Here is a 26,099-nt window from a genome sequence, read left to right as displayed (position 1 = left end):
TAGAATGAGTAAAATAAAATGTTGCTAAATTTATTTTCGTTTTATTATTCTTATTTACTGCTCTTTTGACATGAAATTTGCCACATACATGTCTTTGCCGATTATACACATACTAACATTATAAGAAATACCAAGCGAATTCGTTATCAAATTATATTCCTACAACAACATATTTATAGACATGCGACAATAATTTTGGAGATGAGTGTACGTACTATGCTCCTAGGATAAATAGGGATGTCTCAGGAAACTTACCTGAGATCCTGTTTTATACGGGAATCTGGGGTATTTGGAGAATATTATTTTTCGCGGGCTTACTATTGCACCTACAAGATTGAAATTTTGCACATTTACTCAGTGCACCCTTCAGTATTTTTCAGATTTGTTTCAGATCTCTGCCTTAAAACAGGGGTAGGGGTCCACAAAGGTAAAATTAAAAAAAAAAAAAAAAAAAAAAAAAAAGAAAAAAAGAAGAAGATATTTTTAACAGAAAATTCCTTTTTTCGTGATTTACCCGCCCCAGATACATGATGGAGACATTTGAAGTGTACCGTTTGAAAATATGTTTCATTCTGAAGAGAATAATGTACAAATCATGATCCTAGGATAAATAGGGATAATGTTTTTAGCTCATGGTTAAATAGTTTCCTCACCCTTACTACTCAAGATAGAAGCTTGAAATTTTGTACACACAAATTTAGTACACCCCTTAGTATTCCCCAGTTGATTGTGAGATCTGTGCATTAACACAGGGGAATCCAGAGGGGATCAAAATTTAAAAAAAAAAAAATGCCGATTACTCTCAAAATTTCCCGCTTCAGGGACATGATAGGGAAGTGTGAATGTTACCGTTTCATAAGCTGTTCTATTCTAAAGAGAGTGTTGTATGTACCATGATCCTAGGATAAATAAGGATTATGCTGTAGCTGCTTTACTGAAAGTCTATAATTAACCTTGAAAAAGAGCCATAATTTAAAAGGTTAAGAAACATTGTTTGTGTTGAGTGAGTTGACTTTGGGTTTAACGTCCCGTTCAGCAGTGAGACTATATGAGACGTTGACCTACTGATTATTGTGGAATCTGAACCAAATGAGCTCCCGCCGGGAATCGAACCCGGGTCTCCCACTCCAAAACATTGTTTGGGATTATATAGGTTAACGATTGGGGATAATTCAAAATTCAACCCCAATACTTTCACTTAAATGGCATAATTAGCATTTAATACTAATTACTAATGCTTTTTCTTCAGTTCGCACTTGTATTATACTAGGAGAAAGATTTGATTTAAATAAAAAAAAAAAATATTTAAATCAAAAAGATCATCTTTTTTTTTTTTTAATCATGATTTTTTCCACCCTGCTGAATAGGTTAATCTACTTAAATGAATTATAATGTATTTCATACCTGGAATCCGGATGTCTACGCACTAAAAGTCTTGAAAATAGGCACTAATATCACAAAGATAAACAAATAACTGCACAACTTAAAATATTCAGAAAAGTGAAATTTCATCCAAATTTTCTTTAAAAGGCTACCTTCAAAAACTCTAAATTTTCGTTACATTATAGTACGTCCGATGGTAAACAGTCACTGAAAGTCTCAGTTGCATTAAAAGCTTGTTTTAGTTTTAGTAAATTTTTGTATAACGCAGAAAGAAAAAAATATTCAGATCTAATTATTTTGTTTCTAGAATAATATATCCTAATTTCAGGAAAACCGGAGATCATGATCCGCAGATTTTTTTTTTCAGCATGAATCTGTATTGGACTAAAATAAAATTCGCTGTAGGCATCCTATGACGACCCAAAATAAATTTCTGTGAAGTTAACTTTATATCATCTCTAACGTAAAGGAATAGGCATTTTAGATATTCATAACTTCATAGCTATTCATAACATTGTAGTGCTGCTTATTACTATATTTGCAACAGAGATAATTGGAAAGGAAACAACAGTGAAATATAATTTAGCTATTGAATAATTAGTTTTGTCTTTTGTTACACTTATCATGACATTATCATTCCATGACGGTATTATGGGCCAAACCCAGCAAGTATTCTACAATGTCAATAGTTTCAAAATTCTGTACAATACGGCGGATTCTTTCACCTGCCTGAATATTTTCTTCTCTTCTTGGGCGACTTTTCTCCTCGAAGCATTTCCTCGTACACTAAGTCCCACTTTTTTGTGTCCTCTTAAGTGCATCAAAAAAGCGTCAAATCGACGAATGGCCCATTTGAAGCTCCGATTGCAGTCCAAGATGAGCTCTTTCGGCGCGGTGTTCGTTCTTGACTATGGTCATTGACAGCGCCGCAAATCTGTCTTCAACTTTGGGGGGGACAGGTAAGACCGTTCCCATATATATAATCTTCTCATATATATATAAGCGATGTTAAAAATTTTTATGAAGAAAAAAAAATGCTGTAGAGGATCAGGGAGGAGCAGAGTTGTCTTCAACATTGGGAGGCGGGCAGATTTGAAGCTTATTCTGAGGGGGACATCAATTTCATCTCACTTTCCTTTGTGGCAATCAAGCACAAACCACATTTCTCCCCAAAAAACACATTTCAAATTCGATTATTGGGGGGACAGTCCGCCCCAGTTCCAATATTAGAGTCGACAGCCCCCCCCCCCCCCGGGATTTGCGCTAGTGGTCATTGAGAATTCTGTCGTACAGATTCCACATCCTTATTGGAAATAATGCTGTTCTTCTTGGACCATGCGTTTTAATAATTTATTATTGAAAATGAAAATGCAAAAATGAACATATGTACAGTATTGTACGCATTTTAAGATACATTTTATAATGTCTAACTCAAAAAATCAAATACACAGTGCAGTATGAATATATAGTCACATCATTAAAATAACTAAACATTAATGAAAAAGTGTTGGTTTTTTTCACACAAATTACATTTATTACATATGTCTTATTTTATTAAAAAGAAATATTCTTTTAAAATTAAGCCACATAGTACGGTGTACGGATATGGCGACCCGGATAGTCGAGAATCTGCTGCAGTTCCTTCCTGTTTCTTTTCAACTGGTAGAGACAAGGTGTGCATGACATGCAAAAACTTTGCTGTGTTAAAGATGTTGTTTTTTAGTTTTTGCAAAATTATTTATAAAAGTGTTTCGAAATTTCCAGTGCCTAAACATCCCGGCTCTAGTTATGAAATTCACTATGACATATATAGGTAGGTAAACCTATTTGGATAAAAGATTTTGCGTCCAAACGGTCGCGCCCAAATGTCATGGACCCCGAATTCAATGATACTCCAGTAAAAGAGGTGGCGTGTTAAAATCTGTTGTTTCCTCCATTCGTTAACATGATGATAATACAACTGTAAGTGGTGTTCTCAATATGGACACTTAGTTGCCCAAATACAATAGGGGGTTGTGGTATAAACTATGTGGTCTCAATGAAAGAACACCGACATTGAGAGTGACACAAGGTGTGACTATTCTTTGAGGGGATTGGTATCATAGTGATTAATGCATCTGCACCTATACGGAAGATCTCGGGTGCGACTTCCGGGCAAGTTATTGACTCTTTTACTCTGTGTATTATTGTAATATAAAGTTCATATATATAATGCCTTTTCCTCACCGCAGAAGTTTTTTTAAAAGTCTCCACTTTATTATTTGTATAGCTACTAGAAAACTAATTAAAACTTAGTATAAAATTGCATGGAAATATAAGGAGGCTATTACATCTTTCAAGAATACACTTAAATGTAGTTCGTTATATTTTATCTATTTCATAACTTGCATTTCACGTTTCCTGTATTTTTCCCATAAGCTTCAGCCTTGTTTCAGTGTAAAAATTTTATTGATCAGCTGTAACTGTATAGTAAAAACCGTGTAAACAAGAGCTATTATTGATCAAAGATAAATATGTTACTGTTTTCTTTGAATGTAGAGCTGTGAATGCGGGGAAGTCCGTTTGGAATGAGGACCAGGCGTGCTTTAGACAATATGTACTGTATAGACCAGAGGGGAGACCAAAGGGACCAGGAATTACTTCCGCTCACAACCCAGATAGCAATCCTGCATCTTCTTTATCCTACACATACTTTGGATTATTTGATGGACACGCGGGGATTGGAGCAGCAATTGAAGCGGCACAACAGCTTCATCATATTATACATGTAAGTTTCTTTAGAATATGGATATTCCCAATGCACAACAATGTTATATTTATGTTGTTCGACGTGTTTTGTATGCAGAATTCACGATAGAAAGTACGTATACGCAACTTATTTATTCATTAACAAAAAACCAAATACTCATGCGTAAGCTATGCTTGAAATGAAAGTTATGATGAAAATGCGTAGCTCGTGATGATAATTTTGCCAGTAACTTCCGAATTGGGTGATTCGATATACACTTTTTGAACCAGTTTTACCGTGTTTGTATTAACTGTGATAGTAGTATAAAATTTAACGAACTTTTTAAAATTTAAGCTTTTAACCTTACTAAAGACATATTAGGGGTTGGAGGTTGGAAAGCCTAACGTTTTGATCGAAATGAATACGTCTGTTTCCCGAAAACGTATTTTAACACCACAAGTCAATACGGTTCAAGGTTGCATGTTCAGGACAAAATAAAAAAAAAAAAAAAAAAAAAAAAAAACGTGAATGACAAGCTATGTCGGACAAAACATTGTGCAGGAAAGTTGATATACTTGTTTACGCTGTGGTACACAGAGGATACATTTGTAATATTTCAAGTTCGTACAAGTTTCAATAATTATTCCTTTATGTCCGTCTATATAATCCATATGATTTTCCTTTCTTTTGAAAACGGGCATTATGTCTACCTGGAACGTGTTGGCTTGTTGACGTATGTGGTTGAATGATTTAAAATTCTATCGTCTCTTTCGGCATCGAGGCTATATGAGACAGATCTACAGCCGAACGTGAGACCTGAACCACATAAGCTTCCAGCTGAATCAAACCCAGGTCTCTCACGCCGAAGGCAAATACTGTTACCATATAGCCACAATTAGCTGTTATTTAACATGTTGACAAAAGTTTTACATGATATTTGGGGAAGATTAACGAGTTAAAATTTTAACTTTGATTATTTACGTTTCTGCACTGAAGCCCTAATAACACACACACACACACACATATATATATATATATATATATATATATATACATACAGAGTGGCCCAAAAGTAGGTATACAGTCCCGTACTGATTGGTCATGACATTTTATATAATTTACTTATTGTTATCCATACAGATGTTGACTTAGTTTCTTCCTCACTTATACCTTAAGTTCGGAACAACCAAAGCATATAAATTCATTATCTTAATAAATTAAAATGTCATACTTGATCGATGCTGGTCTGTATACTTACCTTTGGGCCACCCTGTATATAAATGTTTCAATCTTATAATTCGTATTTCAGATCTGTAGCATCTAATAATAATAATAATTAACCTTATATAGTGTTCTGTAATTTGTTAAAAGTACGAAAGCACAGAATTGTGATTTCGTGAATAAATATTATATATTTACATGAGTAGCTCTGCTGTTTTTAGTACATAGCAAGAAATGAATGACGTATAATAATTGTTACTACTACTTCTATAGCACAAGAGCAATACATTCTTAATATCGCTGCCATCATGTGTGGCCTCGGTGCTAGCTCCTATCAGTCAGTTGGTATCGATGGCCTACCAGAGCTACAAATTCTTTTTTCATGGATATTTTATCTATGTGTCCTTCCATAGGCAATGAGTTTTATAAAACACAGGAGGAATATCATATAAGTACTAGCAACTATAAACCAGTATTTCCTTCCTCTGCTGGAAACGTAATCGAAGGAAATGCAGGGTACAGATAAATAATAATTCAGTATAGGGTGAAAGGAAGGTTACGGATCGTACTTAAAATATCACCACTTCTGATTCCAGCTATGTAGCTAATATCTATACAAATTCACACATACACAAAGTGTGGTAAATATTTTGTCAACCAACAAAGTATTAAAAGTTCTGTTAAGGCAGAAGTATTACGTGCATTTTGTGGTCATTGATGTGTATAAACAGTACAACAGGTACTAGATATGAAATGTAAATCAGACCTTCATCTCATACTTATTGGTTTTCTGTTTATGGTAGACTTACTGCATGGTTTCTAATCATTACGTACAGGAAATATTTAAAATGTAAATGTTTAAACAGTTCTGTTGCCATATGTGAAATTGTCTACTACCGAATTGAAAGAGCATGTTTGTTCGATGATGAAGTCTGAATATTTTCGTATTGTACTAAAATCTTTACGATGAGTGGAAATTGTAGAAAGTTCATTTATGGTTCTTAGTTTTGATGACGCAGTTATTTACTTAACCTCAATAGTTGTGTGACTAATTCTTAGTTCTAATAACTTATTTTAAAATTTATATTTTTCAACATTTGTAGAAGGATATATATATATATATTATAATACACATTTTTCATTTTATGTGCCTTCGACTAAAATCTATATTTCCATATTGCAAAATTCCTCTGTAGCGATTCTTCCTAGTACAGAGGAAGAGTTATGTTATTAATATTCCTTTCTCTTGATATTTGGCAGAGAGCCAAGGGAAACGAGAATAGAATACCAGGAATCTCACAGTCATTAGAGTAGGATTCCTTGAGTAATGTTGAATTGCTTGAATTGCATATTTGTTGTTTCCATAGTAGTGAAACGTCAGAGAATTTGATGTTGATCAGAGAAACGATTTTAGCCAGGAAAATTAAGCAAAATTGGTGAGTTTAGATGCTTAGGTTAAGTCTAACACGTGATAGTAGTACCTTGACTATATCAATTAAGGAGTTTCAGATCTCCAACTTCATATATGATACAATCAGTCAAATTTAAATGTAGTAAAATAGTTGCATCCAAGAACTTTTCTTTAAAATTTGGTACGAGTGTTATTGAAAATTGTTAAACTTGCGTCTATTATTTCAGTAAATGCGTAAAGCGAATAGGGAGTGAAAGTTACGCAGTTTTACTTCTTTACATTAATTTTTTTTTATTTCGTTTGTTCGCCGCCAATGATAGCCGACATAACGAGAAGAGCAATAAAGATTGTGGTTCAAAGCGTACAGTTCTTTCTGAGAAGAATAGAGAGTCCAAAACAAGTTTCCTCTTTTAATTGATAAATGTAATAACAGTAAAAGTTGTCAACGTTCCCCACCATCGACTTGACTGAAAAGTGGCTATGTTGTAAAAAATAAGTGTATTTTGAAACAAAAGCTAATATAGATTATGATATGTTTAAGATACACGTACTTCTAGTGCATTCACTTGATGGAAGGAAAGCGAAGAGTGGGAATAAGAACACAAGTGATCAATGATTTGAAAATAGAAGAAAATGCTTGTAATTAAAAGAGGAAGCTGAAAACGAAAAACATGGAAGAAACATTTCCAGGCTCTAATCTGGAAAGGTTTTTACACTCATTAACTGTGTCATTAACAGAGGATTTTACACTCATTAACCCCAGGACCTGCCAACAGGCAGAATAATTAATAATTATTTTGATCAGATAACTACTGTTGTTGGGCATTGGAAATCAGTATATTTATAGGAAGTATAATGGAACAAAGAAATCCGTGTATCGAATCTGTCACTTTCTAAATATAGTATATTCTTTTAAACAAACAAGGTGAATTTTCTCTTTGTAACATATTCGCTTTGCAATAAATAGAAAAGCACTTACCATTGTTAATGGCCACCAGTAGTTCTAACAGACTTCAATATTGATCCAGGCACTATTGGGATTTTCCGAGTGTAGGAGAGTGGTTTGGGTGCAACTGAGGTTATAATAGTGTTCAGTGTTAGCCAAGTGAAGTCGGAAATTTTTAGAGGACTAAAATATTGTACAATCAATTTGTCGGCATATTACTGCAATTGCTTTAATATTTAGACAGTGTTTGAAGCGTTACTTATGTAATGCGATCTGAATCACAGTATTACAATGTCTTAACGAGTAGCTTTCGAAAATACAAGTGGTGTTATATATTACATAATATACAAATAACCGACAGGACAACTTGTCATTCAATTGAAACTTCATTTGATAAAAGGAATATTCATGAGGGAAAGAAAGTTTCCTGGGCTTACTTCGTACCAGTAGTTGTTCGAATATAATATATTTTGTAATTTTCAGAATCTAACTCGTACAGGCGGGTAATTAAGAGGTTTTATTGGTCTTAAAAATGTTTTCATCATGTATGTGTTGCCTATTGTAGGTTGATATATCAGCTATGAAGTTTCTCACAATACATTTTAAAATTTAATTTAGTAATAAGGTGTATGTTTTTTGTAAACGTTCAACACAAATAATTTTCTGAATAACAAGTATGTTTCCTTTTACAGATTATTATTTTAAAAATAAAATAAAATAACTAGAAAAGAATAAATGAAGTAGTTTACATTCCTGACTTTTTTTCGCCTTTACACGTGAGAGGTCAGTACGAACTTTGTGAAATGGAAAATGCTCTTCAAATTAGGTTTGTAGTCTGCAAGAATTGAACTACGAAAATAATAAGCATGGCTTCTTTTTAATGCAATTTGTGCGAGTATTAACGGATTCATTCTTAAAGTAGTACTAATCGAGTGCAAAATAACTCGTGTGTGTTTTGTTTTTAAGGGGTAAGGGAAACAAGTTATTGTGTTAGTATCTGTAATAGACAGATGTCCATTCTTTATCAGTATTTTCACAAATTTTACCAAAAAATTATATACGTTTCAACGTTTGAACGTTTTCTGATCGCAATAGTGATGTACCTTTATGGTTAATATGAGAAAAATGCATTAGTCATTCAAAATTGGCAAGCACACAGTCACTTCGATTGAATTTGACTGACTTCAGTATTAGTTTTAAAAAAATGAATCAGAAATATAAAAGTTAGTTACTAATGCCATACTTCGTAAAACTAATTTTCGTAATTTGTTTTCATGCTAAAGAGAGCCATTAAACTATATTTGCCAAATTGCTTGTGCTGCATGTGGTGAGAGATTGTGGTTTTGTAATTCAATTTCTATATTAGAATGTTAAAAGTGTATAGTACATGGACATTGATTCAAATTCGAGTTTTAATGTAGTATTACACTGTCTGTAAATATGTGTCTTTTTAACATTTAAAGTTTTTTTCTCTCATCGTAAAATATTACCTCCTCAAAAATAGATAAATCTGGTACATTCTATGTACGTCAATTTTAATATCCACCTAAGTTAAACAGTTCCTACTGATCTGTTTATTCGTGCTACGTAAAAGGTCGACAGGATATTGATGCTGCTCTCAAGTCTCTTACGTGACCCCGCGTAGCGTAGTCCGTAAAAACCTTTTCAGGCCCAACTACCCTGAATGAGGTTCTCCTGGGTTTCCTCATTGATAATAGGGAGATGCCCGGATGGTACGTAACATGAAAAGATCCCGGACCGTTTCCTTCTTTCCTCATTTTTTTCTTCCTCCCCACTTTTCCGGGTAGTGTGATTACGGAGGACCGTCATCCCTTAGTCTGGAAGGGCTTTAAAGGCTGTAAGTGCCGGTAATACCCAGAATTATAATTCCTGATCAAGACTTTTAGGCGTTTGCTGGATTGAGATCTATCTAACGTATACTATCTATCATGATTGGAAATTCTCACCGCGTATTTCCTTAATCCCATAAAACGATGAGATTGACAAGCCTTGAAATACTAACTTTATTTTTGAGTGTTACGTCCCACGTTCTACCCTTTAGGCAAAAGGAGACGAACTAAAGTTCTTTACAGTATAGTAAAATTTGAGTTTTAGAAGATTGACCACATTAGAATCATTGTATTGTTTATACGTTTTAATTTCTACATGTGTGTTTTATATGTGGTATTTTTAAGAAAAGCACAGCTTTCTCGTAACTTCGTTGCAAACATGAGATATGTGTTTTTTTGTCATATTTAATGTATATAATTAAAAGAAAAATGATGTTTAATGGAGGAAAATTTAAGACAGTTGAGGTCCACGTTACTTTGCTTGTACAGAATTTTTTATGACTTACTGGCTGTTTTACATAAAATGCATATAGCAAAAGGAGAATGACTGTAGTGCAACAGATACAATGTGTTTCCATACAATAGGATTATGATGGCCAGGCAACATCACCATTGGAGTATAATAATAACCCTGGACTATTTTCGGCTATGCATTCCAAAATATAAGCGAACAAGCAGCAAGATGAAAGTCGACGAGTCGTGCACAAAATGACCATTTGATCAATGTGTTCTTCCATATAGAATTCTAATGTATGGAAATATTATAGGATTGTATTAAGGAAATTCTCCTTTTATTAACTGTATTTTGTATGCAACAGAATCCGTTAACTTTTATTGTTAATCCTATATATACGTATGTAACATTATTATGATTATAAATCAGAGCCCATTGCAATGAGGTGTGTTCGTCTTTCTTAGAGAGAATATACATGTTATTATTAATAATAATAATAATAATTCTCAATTGCATTGCTCCTTGAAGCAAATTATTATAAGCTCCCCTTTACCATGTCGATAAATAAATTTCTTGATATGTCATGTTTCTCTTATAGTATGTTCCTACTAGTCATACTGTGTTGTTAGCTTTCTGTCAGTTACTTTATTTTATTCGGAATTGAACAAACAGGACTGTATGTAAACGTCTAAAGGGCAGTGGCTATAAATGAAAGTAATACTCAAACCTAATGTCAATTTCTTGTTTTGGAGTGTCAGATATTTTTCGAGTTTTAAGTTAGAGTTTCTACATTGTCGTGTTGATTTGCAAAAGGAAGAGGAAGAATGGTGAAACTGTTGGTCCTGAAATTTAGAAGGTAATGAAAACAAGAGAAAAATGAAATTTTATTGCGCAGTTTTTTAATAGTTACAGGAGTACCTCTGGTGCAAAGGATCCCTGTTTCGATCTCAGGCAATGTATGTAGTAGACAAGATCGTGTTCGTGCGTTCTTTCTCGTTTCTCCGATTTCTTCCCACATTCCCATTCTTCCAATTCTCTACTTTTTATCATCCGTCTCCTTTACCGTACGCGGGATAACAAGAAACGTCCAACTGAAGATTTATTTTCGTACAACCTGTTGTAGTCCAAAGTTTAAAAGAAAAAATAATCCTTATCGTTTATATTCGGTTATGTCATCCAATTTGATAACGTACTGCTAAACAATGAGGAACTTCTTGAAAACTTGGTATTTTAGATTATAACATTTTGTAAGTGTAGTGAAGTTACAGTGTAAAGTATCATTATTATCTTCTATTTTGAAATGAAATGGAATCTTTAAGTTCACACTTATGCCTGCTAGGCTAAAAGAGACGGTGATAATGAGAAATGAATGAAATGATGGAATGAGGAAAGTGGGAGGAAACTGGAGAACCCCGAGAAAAACCCACTCACGCGGTGTTCGTCTACCACAGAGCTTACTTGGCGCGAGTTGGGATCGAACCGAGGACCCCATGCACCAGACGTTAGCACTCTACCACTGAGCCACCGCAGCCCCATCTTCTATTAAAAAAAAAAAAAAAGAAAGAAAGAAAGTTGAAATACGCTGTAAAATTATTAGTACAGATTGAAACCTTAATTTTTGGAATACTGTACTCAGTGGGATACCCTCGTTATTGTTATGTGTGGGTGAATGAGTGTCTTTTTTTTTTCTTTCTTCTTTTTTCTTTCAGCTGATTGAAACATTTATATGTAAGTGATATTTTAAATTTTGGATTCTGTACACATTTTTCTCTGTAATAAAACATGCCTATAATTGCAGGAAAAGTTGATAGATATCTTCGATCACCTGCTACCTCCTCTAGAAGGAGAAACTGCTCCACCTTCCGGTAAGGGTACAGCTATGTATTTTCCAGACAAAGAAGTATCTAAGGAATCACTCATAATTGGAGCATTAGAGTCCGCGTTTTGGGATATGGTAAGACCTCGTATTGATAATTTACAAAATTTCTTGAGTAGTTTATCTACGTATTATGTTAATGTGTAAGTCATATAATTCATTTAGCATAGTTCATATCGAAAGAGCATTTATTCTGGATACTGATATTACACATTCTGTTGCATCTGTAGTTCTTTATTTCCTACGTTGATATTTTCTTTTCTGGTTTGGTCAATTGAAAAACTAATTTGCGGATATTCGTTCTCTTTATTGAGTTTATCTCTGCATGTCACTTGCTATATCATTTTATGTCGCTCATCTATAATTTGCTGTCAATTTGAACCCCTCTTTTAGCAGAGAACATTTTAATTAATTAGTTTAATTTTATCGTTCATGAAGTTCAACTATACTTCGAAACGTAGACTAAATGTCATGTATATTTTAAGAAAAAGAAAAATACTTGATCGTTTCGCTAGCTTTCCTGTCAGCTTTGTCAGGAGTGAATTGTAAGCTATTAGTTTTGAGTTAAACTATAATATGTGTGGTAGTTTTCTTTTTTCTTCTTTCTTGAAAAATATATTCACAATTTATTATTTGATATGAAAAATCAAAATCTCACGTTATTGAACAGTTTTTTTTAACTTCTCTTTCCTTCTGTGTATTAATAAGTGCGCCCTTTTATCTCTTACTCTACGTCATTATTATATCCATGCCCTCTCTCAAGATTTTCTTTTTAAATTCATTCTGTGTAGTAATTTCTGTCTCCTGAAAAACAAAACGTACCCAGTATTTATTGCGTGTTCTGTTGTTGGTTATTCTTGAGTATTTTTGAGTAGTTAATTTCCATTCCATATTCTTCTTGGAGCTGGTCTATGTAGCACTTATTACATTCACAGTATACTTCGTACACCCTTCGAGACTTTAATCTAGGTTTATTGAATCTTATTTTTCGGAATGAACACTACCTGTATTGAATGTTCTCGACTATAAAGCATTTCCGTCGTGAAAGTTTAATAAGAAATTTAAATATCAACTATACATTATAGGGATGGATTTCTAGAAAAACAAGCGAAGTCTACCATATACTCTCTATAGAAGTAAATGTACCTTCTTCAATATTTCAGCTAGAAATGGGCAGCGTTGCTCAAGATACGATGATCTTTGTAAAGGATTTTAGGGATATAATTGGACAATTGTGTTAAAAGCTGTACTGCAAAAAATGTTGTAATCCAAACTATCTATATTCGTTGAAAGATATGCAGTGCTTGCATCTATTGTTCTTATTTTTATTGTGTAAATTTTAGCATCTAGAGCAGAAATCTCTAGTAAAGAATGAGATTATAATTATTCCTTAGAATATACTCTGCGAAACTATGAATATAAACCACATCAAGCTTATGGAATGTGAACTACGAAATTGATGACATGAAAATTTAACATTGTTGCTGAAACATTTATTTCCGAATTCTGTAATGTAAATATTGTAAACATTATACAGATATCCTGGTGTCTTTACTACCCGTATGCGGTACATACCTTTCAGATGATAATAATAATAAGAACAATAAAATAAGTTTTTAGTCATTTAGTGCAATTGTGAATTATACCTTGAAGAATTAGTTATCGTATTTGCCGGCGTATAATGTGCATTTTTTTTCTTTGAAAATAAGTCCAAAAATGGAATGCTTATAAATTTTGATTATTTCAATTTCAGTAAGTATTTCCCGAATCTGTGTTGTTCCAGCTATATACTCAGTAAATGTATTTTAAATACAATAACTTTATTTATCAATTCATAGTATGTATGCTTTTCTTTGTACACACATGCGATGTAGATATTCCCAGACGCACGTGCTATTCTACATTTAGTTGAACATGAACTTCATAATTTTCTTGGTAAAATATCGTTATGATATGCATTGAAAAAAATGTTTTTCCTCACAGTTGAATATAGAAAATGGGATGCATTTTATATGCTGGCAAGTACAGTAAATTACGTTGAATGCTAATAATAATAGTGCTTCATTAATGTTTGTTCTTATGTTTCAGGACGAGCTTATTGCGGAAGATAAAAGAAAGTATAAGGTGAAAGGTGGATGCACGGCATTAGTAGCACTATTTATTTTAGGCAAAGTATATATTGCAAATGCGGGTGACTCAAGGGCTGTATTATGCAGAAATAATCGTGCCTTCCCTTTATCAAATGACTTCACACCTGAAACGGAGAGGCAGAGAATTCGTCAATTGGTAAGACTATGATTTAGCAACTTCAGGAACCAAACTGATGCATGATTACAGATATTCACGTGGATTAATCTTGATATACATTTGTTATATAGTAATTACCTAGATTTTCAATTGAGAACTCTCATCTTGCTCAGTGGCTTTTTCTTAAAGCATTAAGACCAAATTTATCACATCACATGGCATCCATCGTTAATTAGTACTGAAGTATCAGAACAAAAATGTTCCTTTCAACAGTAAAAACATGTACAAATAACTCGATAGTATCAGCAAGAAAAACTGCACTAATACATATAAAATTATACAGAACCACTGGTACGAAACTTTTCTTGATATTTCAATCTTCTTGTGAATAACGTTATACACTTAATCGATTATCTACTACTTGTTGGCTTGTCATAAGTATCCACTTCATTCTTCTATTGTTCTCATGATACAGTCTTTTCGAATTCAAATAATTGCATTACACAAAGCACTGAATAGAGTTTATATATATAATATTTTTTCTGTATTTCTTCATATGAATCTGTACAGAAATATTTAAAAAGTAACTTGTTTGCTGGTAAATGAACGTAATGAGGGGGAAAAAATTCACTTTTACCTGTAGTCTGAGTTTTTAGTAACTCTTTGGAGGTTTAGTTTTGGTAAGTTATTGCACTGAAATCATAAATGTGTCCGGAAATAAAGGTGTTTTAAAATAAACTTGTATTGTACCGTTCAACCCGTAGGCAGTTTTTTCTTTTCTTTTCTTTTCTTTTCTTTAGGAACAAAAAAAGTTTAAAGAGTAGTTTTCCTTGCTGATAATTTCGAGTTATTTGTACATATTTTTATTACTAAAAGAAACGTTTTCGTTTTGACAATTCACTATTTCAATGATGGATGTCACGTTGTGATATTTGATCGTGATGTTTTAAAAATGAGCCGTTGAGGAAGATGGGGTTTTCCGTTCAAAATTTCGGCAATTGCTATATGACAAACGTATACAAAGGTTAGTCCAAATGAATAAGAGTATGATTTGTTGTTTTACGTAGTAACTCTTCAAGTTAAAGTACTTTGGATAGTCAGGAATGATAAAAAGAAAGAAAGATAAAAAAAAAAAAAAAAAAGTATGTGGCTCTTTTGTGGCAAATTATTTAGGAACTGTTGTAGTGTTTATGTTAGTCGTACTCGGGACTGAATAGTGATTTCGCAGGCTCGAAGCAGAGCGTTTTGTATCTTTTTATCCTAGTTGTATAATTTTAGAGCACACCTTTATTGTCATACTAAGCTACATCTTAGCTTTATTCAATAAAGAGAACGTTTACTTACGAGGTTGTAAGTCGTGATAATTTGATGACCGACAACTTCTCGTCTTCTTCAGTAATTGTTGATAAACGCTGTCTAACTTCTCTTTTTGACCTCTATTGGGATTTCTGTATTCCACCAACCAACGAGCTTCTTTTTGTTACGTCTTCGGATTTTTATGCAAATAGCTGGTAATATACACAGAATAGCTCAAAAGTAGATATACAGTTCCGTACTCATCAGCTCATTGCATTTTATATAATTTCTTATTGTTATCCTTCACGTAGACTTAGTTACCTTATTATTTGTTCTTAATGTGCTTTTACTTATATCTTAAGCTTGGGAGAGTCGAAGCAAATAAACCTATAAGCTAGAATGTTATACTTGATCAATGCAAGGGTGTATAACTACTTTTGAGCCACCCTGTATATATAAACACATTAGAAGATTTATTCTAAAAACTTCAAATGAATAAGATAAATATTTACAGAATTATTACACGTTAATATTTGCTTCTGATTCTATATTACGATTTTAAACAAACTGGAAAACTACATTTTTTCTTTTTCTTTTTTTTTTGCGCTATTTACCGGAGAAATAAAGTACTGTACATTAAAAGAATGTCAGCTACTAACCGAGTTGCTGTTTTGGCGTTTTTCTTATAAATAATAATAATAATAATAAGTGATTGCATAAAAATAAGCAGTTTATCAAACCAATATGCGAAATTTAACAAATGATTGAAGAGCCTGGTTGAAGAAGGACCAATCTCATATTTACAACTTCGTGAGATAAAGCAATTAAAGATTTCAAGAAAGGTAACAATGTATAAGTCTATAAATTTTAGATACCAAATAGACAAGGTTTAGCATATTCCATACTAAAGAAATTGAAACCACAGATAATAGGTGGGACCCGCTTTCATATATAATGCATGAAAGAAGTGGGATAGATTATTCTTGCACCAGCCCCCTTAATTATATGCAATGTTAAGTAATTAATAATATTAGATAGTGAATAATATGTATATAGAAAGTGTGTGTACACTGCACCCTATTTACCGCTGTTGGTTGCGTCTAATCGCCTAGTTAGTTCGAGATTTACTTGCTTTGTATTATACGTTCAGACGTGTAGCGTGTCAGAAAAGTGACATGCATTTAAATGCAAGTATGTACTTAGCATAATGTATCTCTTCAGACATGTAACGTGTCCAACAAGGAGCGAAGCAACTGGTTATTGGTTGTGAATATTTTTCTGAAAAGTGTTTTGTCTGACACAAAGCGGTATGTACAGATAGCATAAATGAAGCCTTGTAGTGTACTTGCTTGAGGATCATGACAGTAATGTTACTTAGTTATATAGAAGTTTGATCTTTTATCGCTTATTGTTTCCTTAAACTTTAAGTACGTGTGTTGCAAATCAAAAGTGCATTCAAATTAAGACAACGCGTTTTTACAATTTTCTTGTAAGTGATTCGTTACAATGAGTTAACAGAAAACTTGCGAAAACAATCTCAGACACACCAAAATAGTGCTCTTTAAGCATACTTGCTATTCGCTTTCCAATAAAGAGAAGTGGCTCCGCGTATCTTAGTCGCTGACACTCTCGCCTTTGGTGTGAGCGGTCCCGGGTTTGATTCCCAGTGGGACACTCAGTCGAAAAAGTGTAGAAGTTTTTTCAGGCCAGCAATGCTGACTGAGGTTTTCCTGGATTTTCCTCATTCATACCAGGCAAATACCGGGATGATACTTAACATAATGGTCTCAGGCCGCTTCTTTTCTTTCCAATTTCCCGAGTAGTATGTTCGGCACGTGACGGGCTAACGTGGCCAGAGATGCCGAAAGCCCAGAAATCTAATTCCTAGGGTACGTTTGTTTTATCTTGGCACATTTCCCGCCAGTGTACTTGGTTGGCCTTTAATGTATTTTCTGGTAGCACCCACGTGAACATTTTAATCCAATCGACATCTTATTAGTTTTGTCGTGTAAGTGACGTCAGTTGTCAGCCACTGCATCAAATGAGGTTAAAGCTATTTGGCGGGTAGTTGAAGTGCTTAGTTACCACATACGAACAAGTGTATTACAGTGATTTGTGATTGGTGTGGCGCTTGGCTGCTTTTCTAGTGTTGTGCAGGAGTTGTTTATTACTGCAAAATGGAAGTTATATTTTATTGTATACTCGTAGATGTTCTTGTAGTCCTAGCTATTATATTAGGTGGAACACTGATGTAAGGTAAACCGTTGCATGATGATGCGCGTGAATAGTTAGTGCGTATAACTCTTTAAGGAGAGTTTGATGCTACTTGGAGTAATAAGCCATTTTTATCAGCAAGTCGTGTCATAGACAGAAAACAATATTCATTTCGATAATACGATGCTTAGAGAAACACTTTATAAGTTGATTATTGAAGGGTACGGCGAAGGGGAAGCAAGCTCTTCGGGGGATGAGCTTGGAATTCGACCTTTGCCTCCCTGAAGATAAATGACAACAAACTCTGTAACTGTAACTTACTGTCTTTCCGAACAAATTTCCAGTACCGGCATTTTTAAAAATTCTTTATGTGTGGGTGAATTGTGTACCCTAAAATGAAAATCTTTTATTAGGTTTTATTACAGTAACAAAAACAGGAAAAAAATAAAATAAAAAAAAAAAAAAAAGCATTTCGGCAACGGTACAGATTTTCTGCATTTGTTTATTGATCTAGTTTAGTCTTACATCTAACATTTAGACTCGGTTGTTGGTATAATAAATTACGATCCTATGATTCGTGGAATGAGAATGTGACAATAGCATCCCCCAGAAAATTTTGTTCCCATTTCATACTACAAACCAGACTTGAGAATTCAGAGTATTGTACTAACTCTCAACATAATCGTGTCGTGACAACATCGTGTTGCAGACAGTCCATCTTTGACGCGGGAAGCGTGCCAAGAAAAAACAAGCTTACTCTAATCCTAATCCTAGATAGGGAAAGAGAATCGAGGCGCATTACCATCCTATCCGAGAACCCGTTTTGGTTTAAACAGTCGATAATATCCTACCTCATTACATGTGCTTTCTTTCTCATACTCCTATTTTTATCTTTGACATCTTTTTTCTATCACAGTAGTTTTTCTATATACTTTTCATTCTGCATTATCTCCCATTATTTTATTTTTTTTCTGTTAATTTTCTCATTAATTTATACTAGTAGTTTTATATTTGCAAATTCTATCACCCGATAGGACAGAAGGGACATTTATTAAAGTGACTGTTCATTATTAGGATTAGGGTAACAGACAGACTGATACATTTTTTAGGATGAGGCAAGTGGTACTATAATATTGTAATGTTACTATGTCCGTCCGTTAATCTATATGATGACTCGTGAACAAAAGTGCAGGGTTCTTACAAGGTGGAAAGTCAGGTGAATTAAAGATGGTCAGGTAAACCGATTGAAAGGGTCAGGGAAAAATTTGAAGTTTCTCCGGATGTTTTTGTTTTGTTAAATGGAGAATACTTAAAAATAACAGAAATGTCTTTAACGTAAAGACATTGTGAATCATTGATGATGCGATGAATCACGATGAATCAGTGGACTGACATATGTGCAACCAACTACGTCACGTACATTACTTATTCAGTGACTTCAGCTCGTCGAAGAAAGTTTACTGACGATGTCGTCAAGGAAATTAGATGATAGGATATACAAAATTTCCTGTGAAATTGTGTAGCGTCCGCTGGTTAGAAACTGTCATTTGTTTCCAGAGGGCATTAGAATTTGGGACTAGGTAATTTATACAACAAGCGAAGCAGCCAAACACGAGGCAGCAAACAATCCTAACTATATATAAAACTACATGAACTGGCATAAAATTAAACGGATATTTTCGGTTGACGTGGAAAGTTGAAATTTGGCATGATTATAGCTTTTCAGTACTAACCCACATGAAATTTGGCAGAAGTGAATACTTTTAATGTTTAGGAGGTCTAAAGGGGGGATGAAGAAATTCTCCATGTTATTTAAATGGACTTTTTTTACTTTCACATTTTAGGTACTTGGGTTGAAATAAAAACTTGGAATTCGGTATGCTTATATGTATTCGTCAGCGTTACCTATATAAATCAGTAAAAATAAAAATTTCTAACTTCAGAGTAGTTTTATGGGGAACTGAAAAATCTCCCCCATGTTATTTATATGGGACATCTTTTACACCCCAAAATTATTGGGTACTTCCTGTAGGGCCACAATGATTAAATTTGACATGATTGTAGCTTTTTGGGACCAAGCCACAGGAAAATTGCCAAGAGTAAATAGTTTTAATTATAAGGGAGGATGAAGAAATTCCACGTTATTTCAAGTGGCCTTTTTTGGATCTGTAATCTCATATTTAAGTACTTGGAATTGCGATAAAAACTTGAAATTCGGTATGCTTGTACGTTTTCGTTAGCGTTAACTAAGGAAATAAGTAAAAATAAAAAAAATTCCAACTGTAGAATGGTTTTATGGAGAACTTAAATATTTTTCCCATGTTATTTATATGGGACACCTTTTACACCCCCAAATTATTGGGCACTTCCTGTAGGGCTACAATGATTAAATTTGGCATGGTTGTAGTCTTCCAAAATTAATCTACAGGAAAATTGCCAAAAGAATATTTTTAGTTTTTAAGGGGTCTAAAGGGGGATGAAGTAATTCCCATGTTATTTAAATGGGTGTTTTCGTAGAATACAAAATCTTATCTTTTAGATAGTTGAAATACGAAAAGAAACTTGAAATTTCGTAGAATTGTGGGTTTTAGAGGTGCGAGGCCGAGCAAACGAGGGGGTCTAGGGGCGGAGCCCCCACTAGCCAAACCTGTGTATAAAGTGGAAACTAGCTTTCTGCAAGATGTTAATTATTGAATACCAGCCCTTCCTGCGTTCAGATTTCAAGACCAATTGTCTCATTCGTCTTTAATGCTGTAGGGAAACTTCTACGAGATCTCGTGATTTGATGTGTGAAACCAGAACTGCCGAAATGGACAAGATATATGGCTATTAAGTACTCATGCGATAGAAACAGAAAACGTTACTGTGAGCATAAATGTCGACATTGGATTTTTGTCTGCCATTTTTTTGTCAGGGGGCGAAACAGAGGACCATAGTAACAGAGACCAGGGAACAACAGAAACTAGAAATTTTACGGCTACCGCTAGATTCTAACTCTTGTGATTACCAAATTTCAACAGAGCAGTCCTTTAGAGTACAAAGCAGTTAAATACCTGTCTTCGTTAGATTCTAATGTAATTCAACATTCACCCCATGTACATGTCAGAAAAAGGTTCTCTCTTCTTCTAGACGAAGTTCATACATCCGACATCAATAGTTTATGTGCTTGCTGAAAACTCTGGGAGAGAATACATCTCTTTCTTCAGTCTAAAGTCAGCAGAATTTCAAGAAGTGTTGCAGAGTTCCTAACGAATTAGAACTTGACGCTGCTTATAGCAAGTTTCTTGCTGGCACTGAAAAATACAAAAATTTTGAAAGATAGCAAAAATTAGGCTGTCATTTTCGTATGGAAATGCAACTGTTGAAAGAGGGGTTTTCGTCAATAAATCACTCTTAATGGGAAATATGAATTAGACTATTATAACTGAAAGGCATATTCATAGCCAGGTACAAGGGACAGGAGGTATTGAACATGTGAAAATCATCAGAAGATGCTGTTTTACGTAAAAGGCATCAGAAACACTAGGAAACGTACTTGCGCCAGTAGAAGAAAGAGTTAAGCGAGCTAAGAAGAGAATGTTGGTTGCACAACTGGGAGACTTGGAGCAACAGAGAATACGTCTGAAACGGGATAGTGATGAAAAGAATCTAGCCATTGATACCAAACTGCAGAGATCAAGGAGAAAATGTCTTCCTTGACGTAAATTTCAATATTTTCTTTCCGCGAAGATCAGTGTTTGGTCACAATTTTGCGTTAATCTTGTTTTTGAATATAGTTTAATAGTTTCAGTTCAAATACAGTTTTCTTTTTTTCTCTTTGAAAGTTTTAATCATATTTGCCTACATTTTATGTAGAAATATGTGATCTTGTGTGTAAACAATTGTGGAGTCTTTTTGAAAAACGAAAGAAATAGTGACAATATATATATTGAAACGAATTCGTAGTCGGTAAAGAAAAAAAAAAATGCTGAAAAGAAATTGTCATATTGGTGAGGTAGGGAAAGAGGATGACGACTTTACAATTATTTTATGTAAATCATATGAAAAGTCAGAGAAATGCCGAATTTTCAAATTTTGCTTTTTTAGTGTATACCTTGAGTAATTATCTCGGCTGAGTTCGTTAATAGAATTAATCCGTTGACACTTCACGGGTAACGGCGACGTTAATACTAGCTATCCGTATTCCATTCTCTGCTATTGAAGCGAAGGTAATAGAAGTTACATATTTCGCCGTTAGATGGCAGCAAACGTTCTCCAGCTGTTGGTATTTGCTAGACGAAGTGGAAACTTCTAAAGGGTGATACTTTTTGCTGTCTACCAGAGTTTATTATTAGGATTATTAAGTTAATTTATTATTTCTTCGTTCTCCTTCAGTATTACTCTCCCATTAGTTTTTATCGTCTGCCACTATATTTTCTCTGCTTGGAGCCTAGCTACATTATCATATAATATTGGATTTCAAGATAGTACCACCACACTTCACAATAACTTTTTTGTGTTCTTTAATTTCTTCCCCTCCCTATCTGATGTGATGTATTTAGCGAAAGAACCTAAGGTGTATGTGCCGGTTTTAACATGTGTGATTAGGTTTTCTTTATTTTCTGGTAAATTATAATTTACTTTAATTCATTTATTCGAACAGTTAATATGATACGTTTTGATTGCATGTGATTCATGTATAATGAATAACCAAAATTAAATCTTGCTATAACGTCCAGCGTCTTTAGACTAAAATAGGCTATATATTATACAACTACTGATGACACGATCAACTTCATTTTGAGCTTTATATTTCTCAAGTCTCTATTGGCGAAGCATGTGCTGGCAGTTTGTACAAAGTAATCCAACAGAACTACCCCGTGACTATAGGGCTAGTATTCACACCTTAGGCGTGGAAGATCTGGGTTCGATTCCCGATGGGAGCTCACCTGGCTAGAATCCCACGTTAATCTGTAGGTCAACGTCTTATAAGATTCGGTGTAAACAGGACGCTAAACTCGAAATCAATCAACCAAGTAATTAAACAATGAATATTTCAGTTAAGGAAGCTTTTCGCGTTCTCAATACACGAGTATTTTACATAATTGAACTGTGTACCACTAGGTATGAAATAATGATCTCATGCTTGTCAGGCGGAGAACTATTAATTGATCTACTACAAGGACACGATCAGTTCGCTGTATTTTTGGCGCTGTATTCTTCAAATTCTAGATGGTGGTTCGACTCTTTGTCAGTCCAGCGTTCAGACTTTTCTCTTATTCCATCGTTATTTCATATTTGATACTAAGTTTAAATTAGTGATTTGAAACTTCTTGTAATCGAATTGTTTTATTTATGGGTATTAATTAATGTATGACTGGAAAGAATAATAAAAATGGTGCAAACGCCGTACTAAGAAAAATCGAACTTCAGATTTATTACGGCTGGAGCACATGTTGTTCCAATTCTACGTTAATCAGTAGCTCTCGTCTCATATATCCTCGCTGCTGAAAGGGACGTTAAATTCAAAATCAACTCAACTCATTCAGATATGTTAATTAAATCTTCCTATTCTCTCGGAACTCGCATACGTAAACTCCCCATTTCCTCGTACTGAAGATGGTACTCTTGTGGAAATAGAAAAGTAAAACCTAGATACGTAACTGAACAATATATTTCAACTATAGCAATAATAGTGCCAGTATGTATTGTCTTTGAGGATGTTCAATGATTCTACTTGCATTCATTAACCTTTTCTTTTTAATACTACAAAAATCAAAGAAAACTTTTACGATTTCCTTGTATTTTTTTGTACTATTTAGTATTATTTATTAAAATAGTAATTTCTACCAAGATGATTATCGAGGCCAATAAACATATCTATGAACTAATAACGTCAGAGAGTTACGTGACGAACTACACAGTACTGAAGATTTTGTCGGAAATCCCAACTGTTTTACTGCAGTATTAGTATTTTTATTTATTCAAATACTAGAAAATTGTGTATTATTTATCCTTTGATGTATATACAGTACTTTAAAAAACCCAGTAATGAGAAAGTGCAATTGAAAGCTTTCAGGCGACTGTTCGCTGTCAGACGTAAGATTAGTAACGTTCGTTGTGAAATACAATATACTTTTAGTAAAATCTGTACCTGTATCTCTTTATTCATTCTATACATCAGCGTATCTTTTGTACTTTTTGATATACATTTTCAAAACTTGCAAGAAGCTCACGTCATAGTGTTAAATTGTTTCTAACATTGTTTCTTTTTACTTATAGGCAGCACAAAAACCGGAGTTACTTGGTGGAGAATACACACATTTGGATTATTGGAGGCGCCCAGGTCGAAAGGATTTAGGGAAACGAATTTTGTATCGCGATGCATACATGACGGGATGGGCATATAAAACAGTTACAATGGATGATTTAAAAATTCCTGTAGTACATGGCGAGGGAAAGCGGGTAAGATCGTAGTTTAATATTTTATAGGTAGAAATTTATATATCCGCGGATACAGAAGGAAATAATTTTATCAAAACTCAAGTGGTTGGTGGTTGAATGAAGTTTCAATCATTGCGGAGTGTGAGATGGGTAGAGTTGTATTACTATCGCTTCTTGACATTTTTCAAATCGCCTTAACACGTAGGCCTGAAGAGACCCACACCCCGAGAAGGACGAACACCCGTCAATTGACGGCTGATGCATTTAGTACAAATATTTATTGCAAATTAATTTATTTGCGTTCATATTTGAATTAGGTCTTATAAAGCGGATTGTTGTAGTATAAATTTTGATATAGTTGGATGAGTGATTGACAAAGTTAAACAACAATACATTTCAAAAAAGGTTTAATTTCCCTGAATACAAAATTGCAATATATAGGATATGCAAAGCTAAGCTATACATAGAAAACACTATATCATCCTTTTCTTGAAATACACGACATATCAATTGTTACAAATAATAGTACACAACATACCAAATGAATTGGAAGCTACACTTGAAAAGCAACTTACATTCAATCAATTTATATATCAGGGAATAACAATATTCGGAACTGATACCAACATAAGAAGAAAAACGTTTAAATACGTTTCTGATACGTAACAGCCTTGTAGGACACAATATAAGTTTTGATTTTCAGACGAAATAGAAAGAAAATGCTCTGAATTCTTTGTTACGGTAATGTTTATTCATATTTTTTGCAGATCTTTGCATTACTTTTGCGTTTTCCACAAATCTACCTGCAACATTCGTTTTGTTATGTTTTTTTTTTTTATTATTATTATTATTTATTTATTTATTTATTGCAAAAGCCTACTTGACATTGTTTTGATACAGTGCCTACCACTTCGGGAGTAATGACCTTCGATGTTGCTACTTCAGGAGGTACCAACTCGTCAGTAACTTTCAAAATAAAGACATGCTTATATATTTAAACATTCGACAATCAAATGCTAAATTGTACAGCGTTCGTGCATTTATCATGGAAAGGTCCAGCAAATTGTAAAACATATGTATTGGCCAAAGCCTAGTCATTGCTGTAACACTATATTTGCGCGCTATATTATCAATTATATATATACGCCACACTTCGTTTCATTATACAAAGTTACAGAATATTTTTCTTTCGCTGGCTTCGTCAGTTACTACATTAGTGTGCACGCTGCTCGAAACTAAAACATGTTTGCTAACTTTCACCTGGTATGATGCCAAAGTACAGTCACTAGTTCGGTACACAACTGTATGTACAAGGGATTCTTTAGCTTCTGTTGTGAAGGTAGCACTTTTTTGTATTCGTGTTCAAAGTTCCTACAATGCTAGTGCAATGTTGTTTGAACTTCTTAGCTAAAGAAAGAGATGTAAAAAAGTTGTTTGTTGTGATGTTTCTACCTTTGTTCAAAAATGGCTTCACAAGTCGTATAGTGACACTCTCACCCACCCTCCGTCCTAAAGGTCTAGTTTCATCTTTTCCCAATTACGAAATAGCATTGAGAAAATAACGATTGGTTAAGTTGCAGCCATCCAATATTTTATACCATATTTATCCGGTTTGTTCGCCATAAACTGGAAGAATGGGCACCTGCATTTACAAGGATACAGTTGCTCATCAACTGTGATGTTTTCTGTAGGTCCGTAGCACGAAATACAATTGTCGTGAAACTTGTTTCACAGTTCACATACAAGGCAGAATTTATCAGTTTGCTTTCGTTTAGCCCTTGTTGCCTTATCATCAAAACGAAAATATTTCATAATCTCGGGGAACCTGTCCCTTGCCATTGTCTGAGAGGAAAATGGTGGACCCCATCTCTTATTCCACAAATCTTTCATACTTAGCTCTCTTGCCTCGTAAGCTGCACGAGCATATAACAGTGCAATAAATATATCTATTTCTCGTAACGACACAGACCATGATAAGTCCCCTGTTACACGAAGGGCCTCCTTTTCTGTACAGTACCCTATTAACCTAAGCATAGAATCAGTGAGGAAA

At 34.0% G+C, this 26,099-nt stretch overlaps 1 protein-coding gene across 1 annotated transcript in view; it reads left to right on the top strand.

The window, feature by feature from the left end:
- Nucleotides 1-26,099, top strand: part of LOC145688387 (protein phosphatase 1H) — a 54,495-nt gene that overhangs the window by 4,678 nt on the left and 23,718 nt on the right. Inside the window, exons 2-5 of the mRNA XM_081762558.1 lie at nucleotides 3,922-4,150; nucleotides 11,792-11,947; nucleotides 13,958-14,155; nucleotides 23,888-24,070. Of these exons, the coding sequence (XP_081618684.1) occupies nucleotides 3,922-4,150; nucleotides 11,792-11,947; nucleotides 13,958-14,155; nucleotides 23,888-24,070 (766 nt within the window). The remainder of the gene's footprint in view (nucleotides 1-3,921; nucleotides 4,151-11,791; nucleotides 11,948-13,957; nucleotides 14,156-23,887; nucleotides 24,071-26,099) is intronic.

The sequence above is a fragment of the Thermobia domestica genome, chromosome 6 (assembly GCF_964235325.1).
Source record: "Thermobia domestica chromosome 6, izTheDome1.hap1.1, whole genome shotgun sequence".
Classification (NCBI taxonomy): Eukaryota; Metazoa; Arthropoda; class Insecta; order Zygentoma; family Lepismatidae; genus Thermobia; species Thermobia domestica.
The sequence above is the reverse complement of the archived record's forward strand: the minus strand, read 5'-3'. Positions and strand labels throughout refer to the sequence as shown.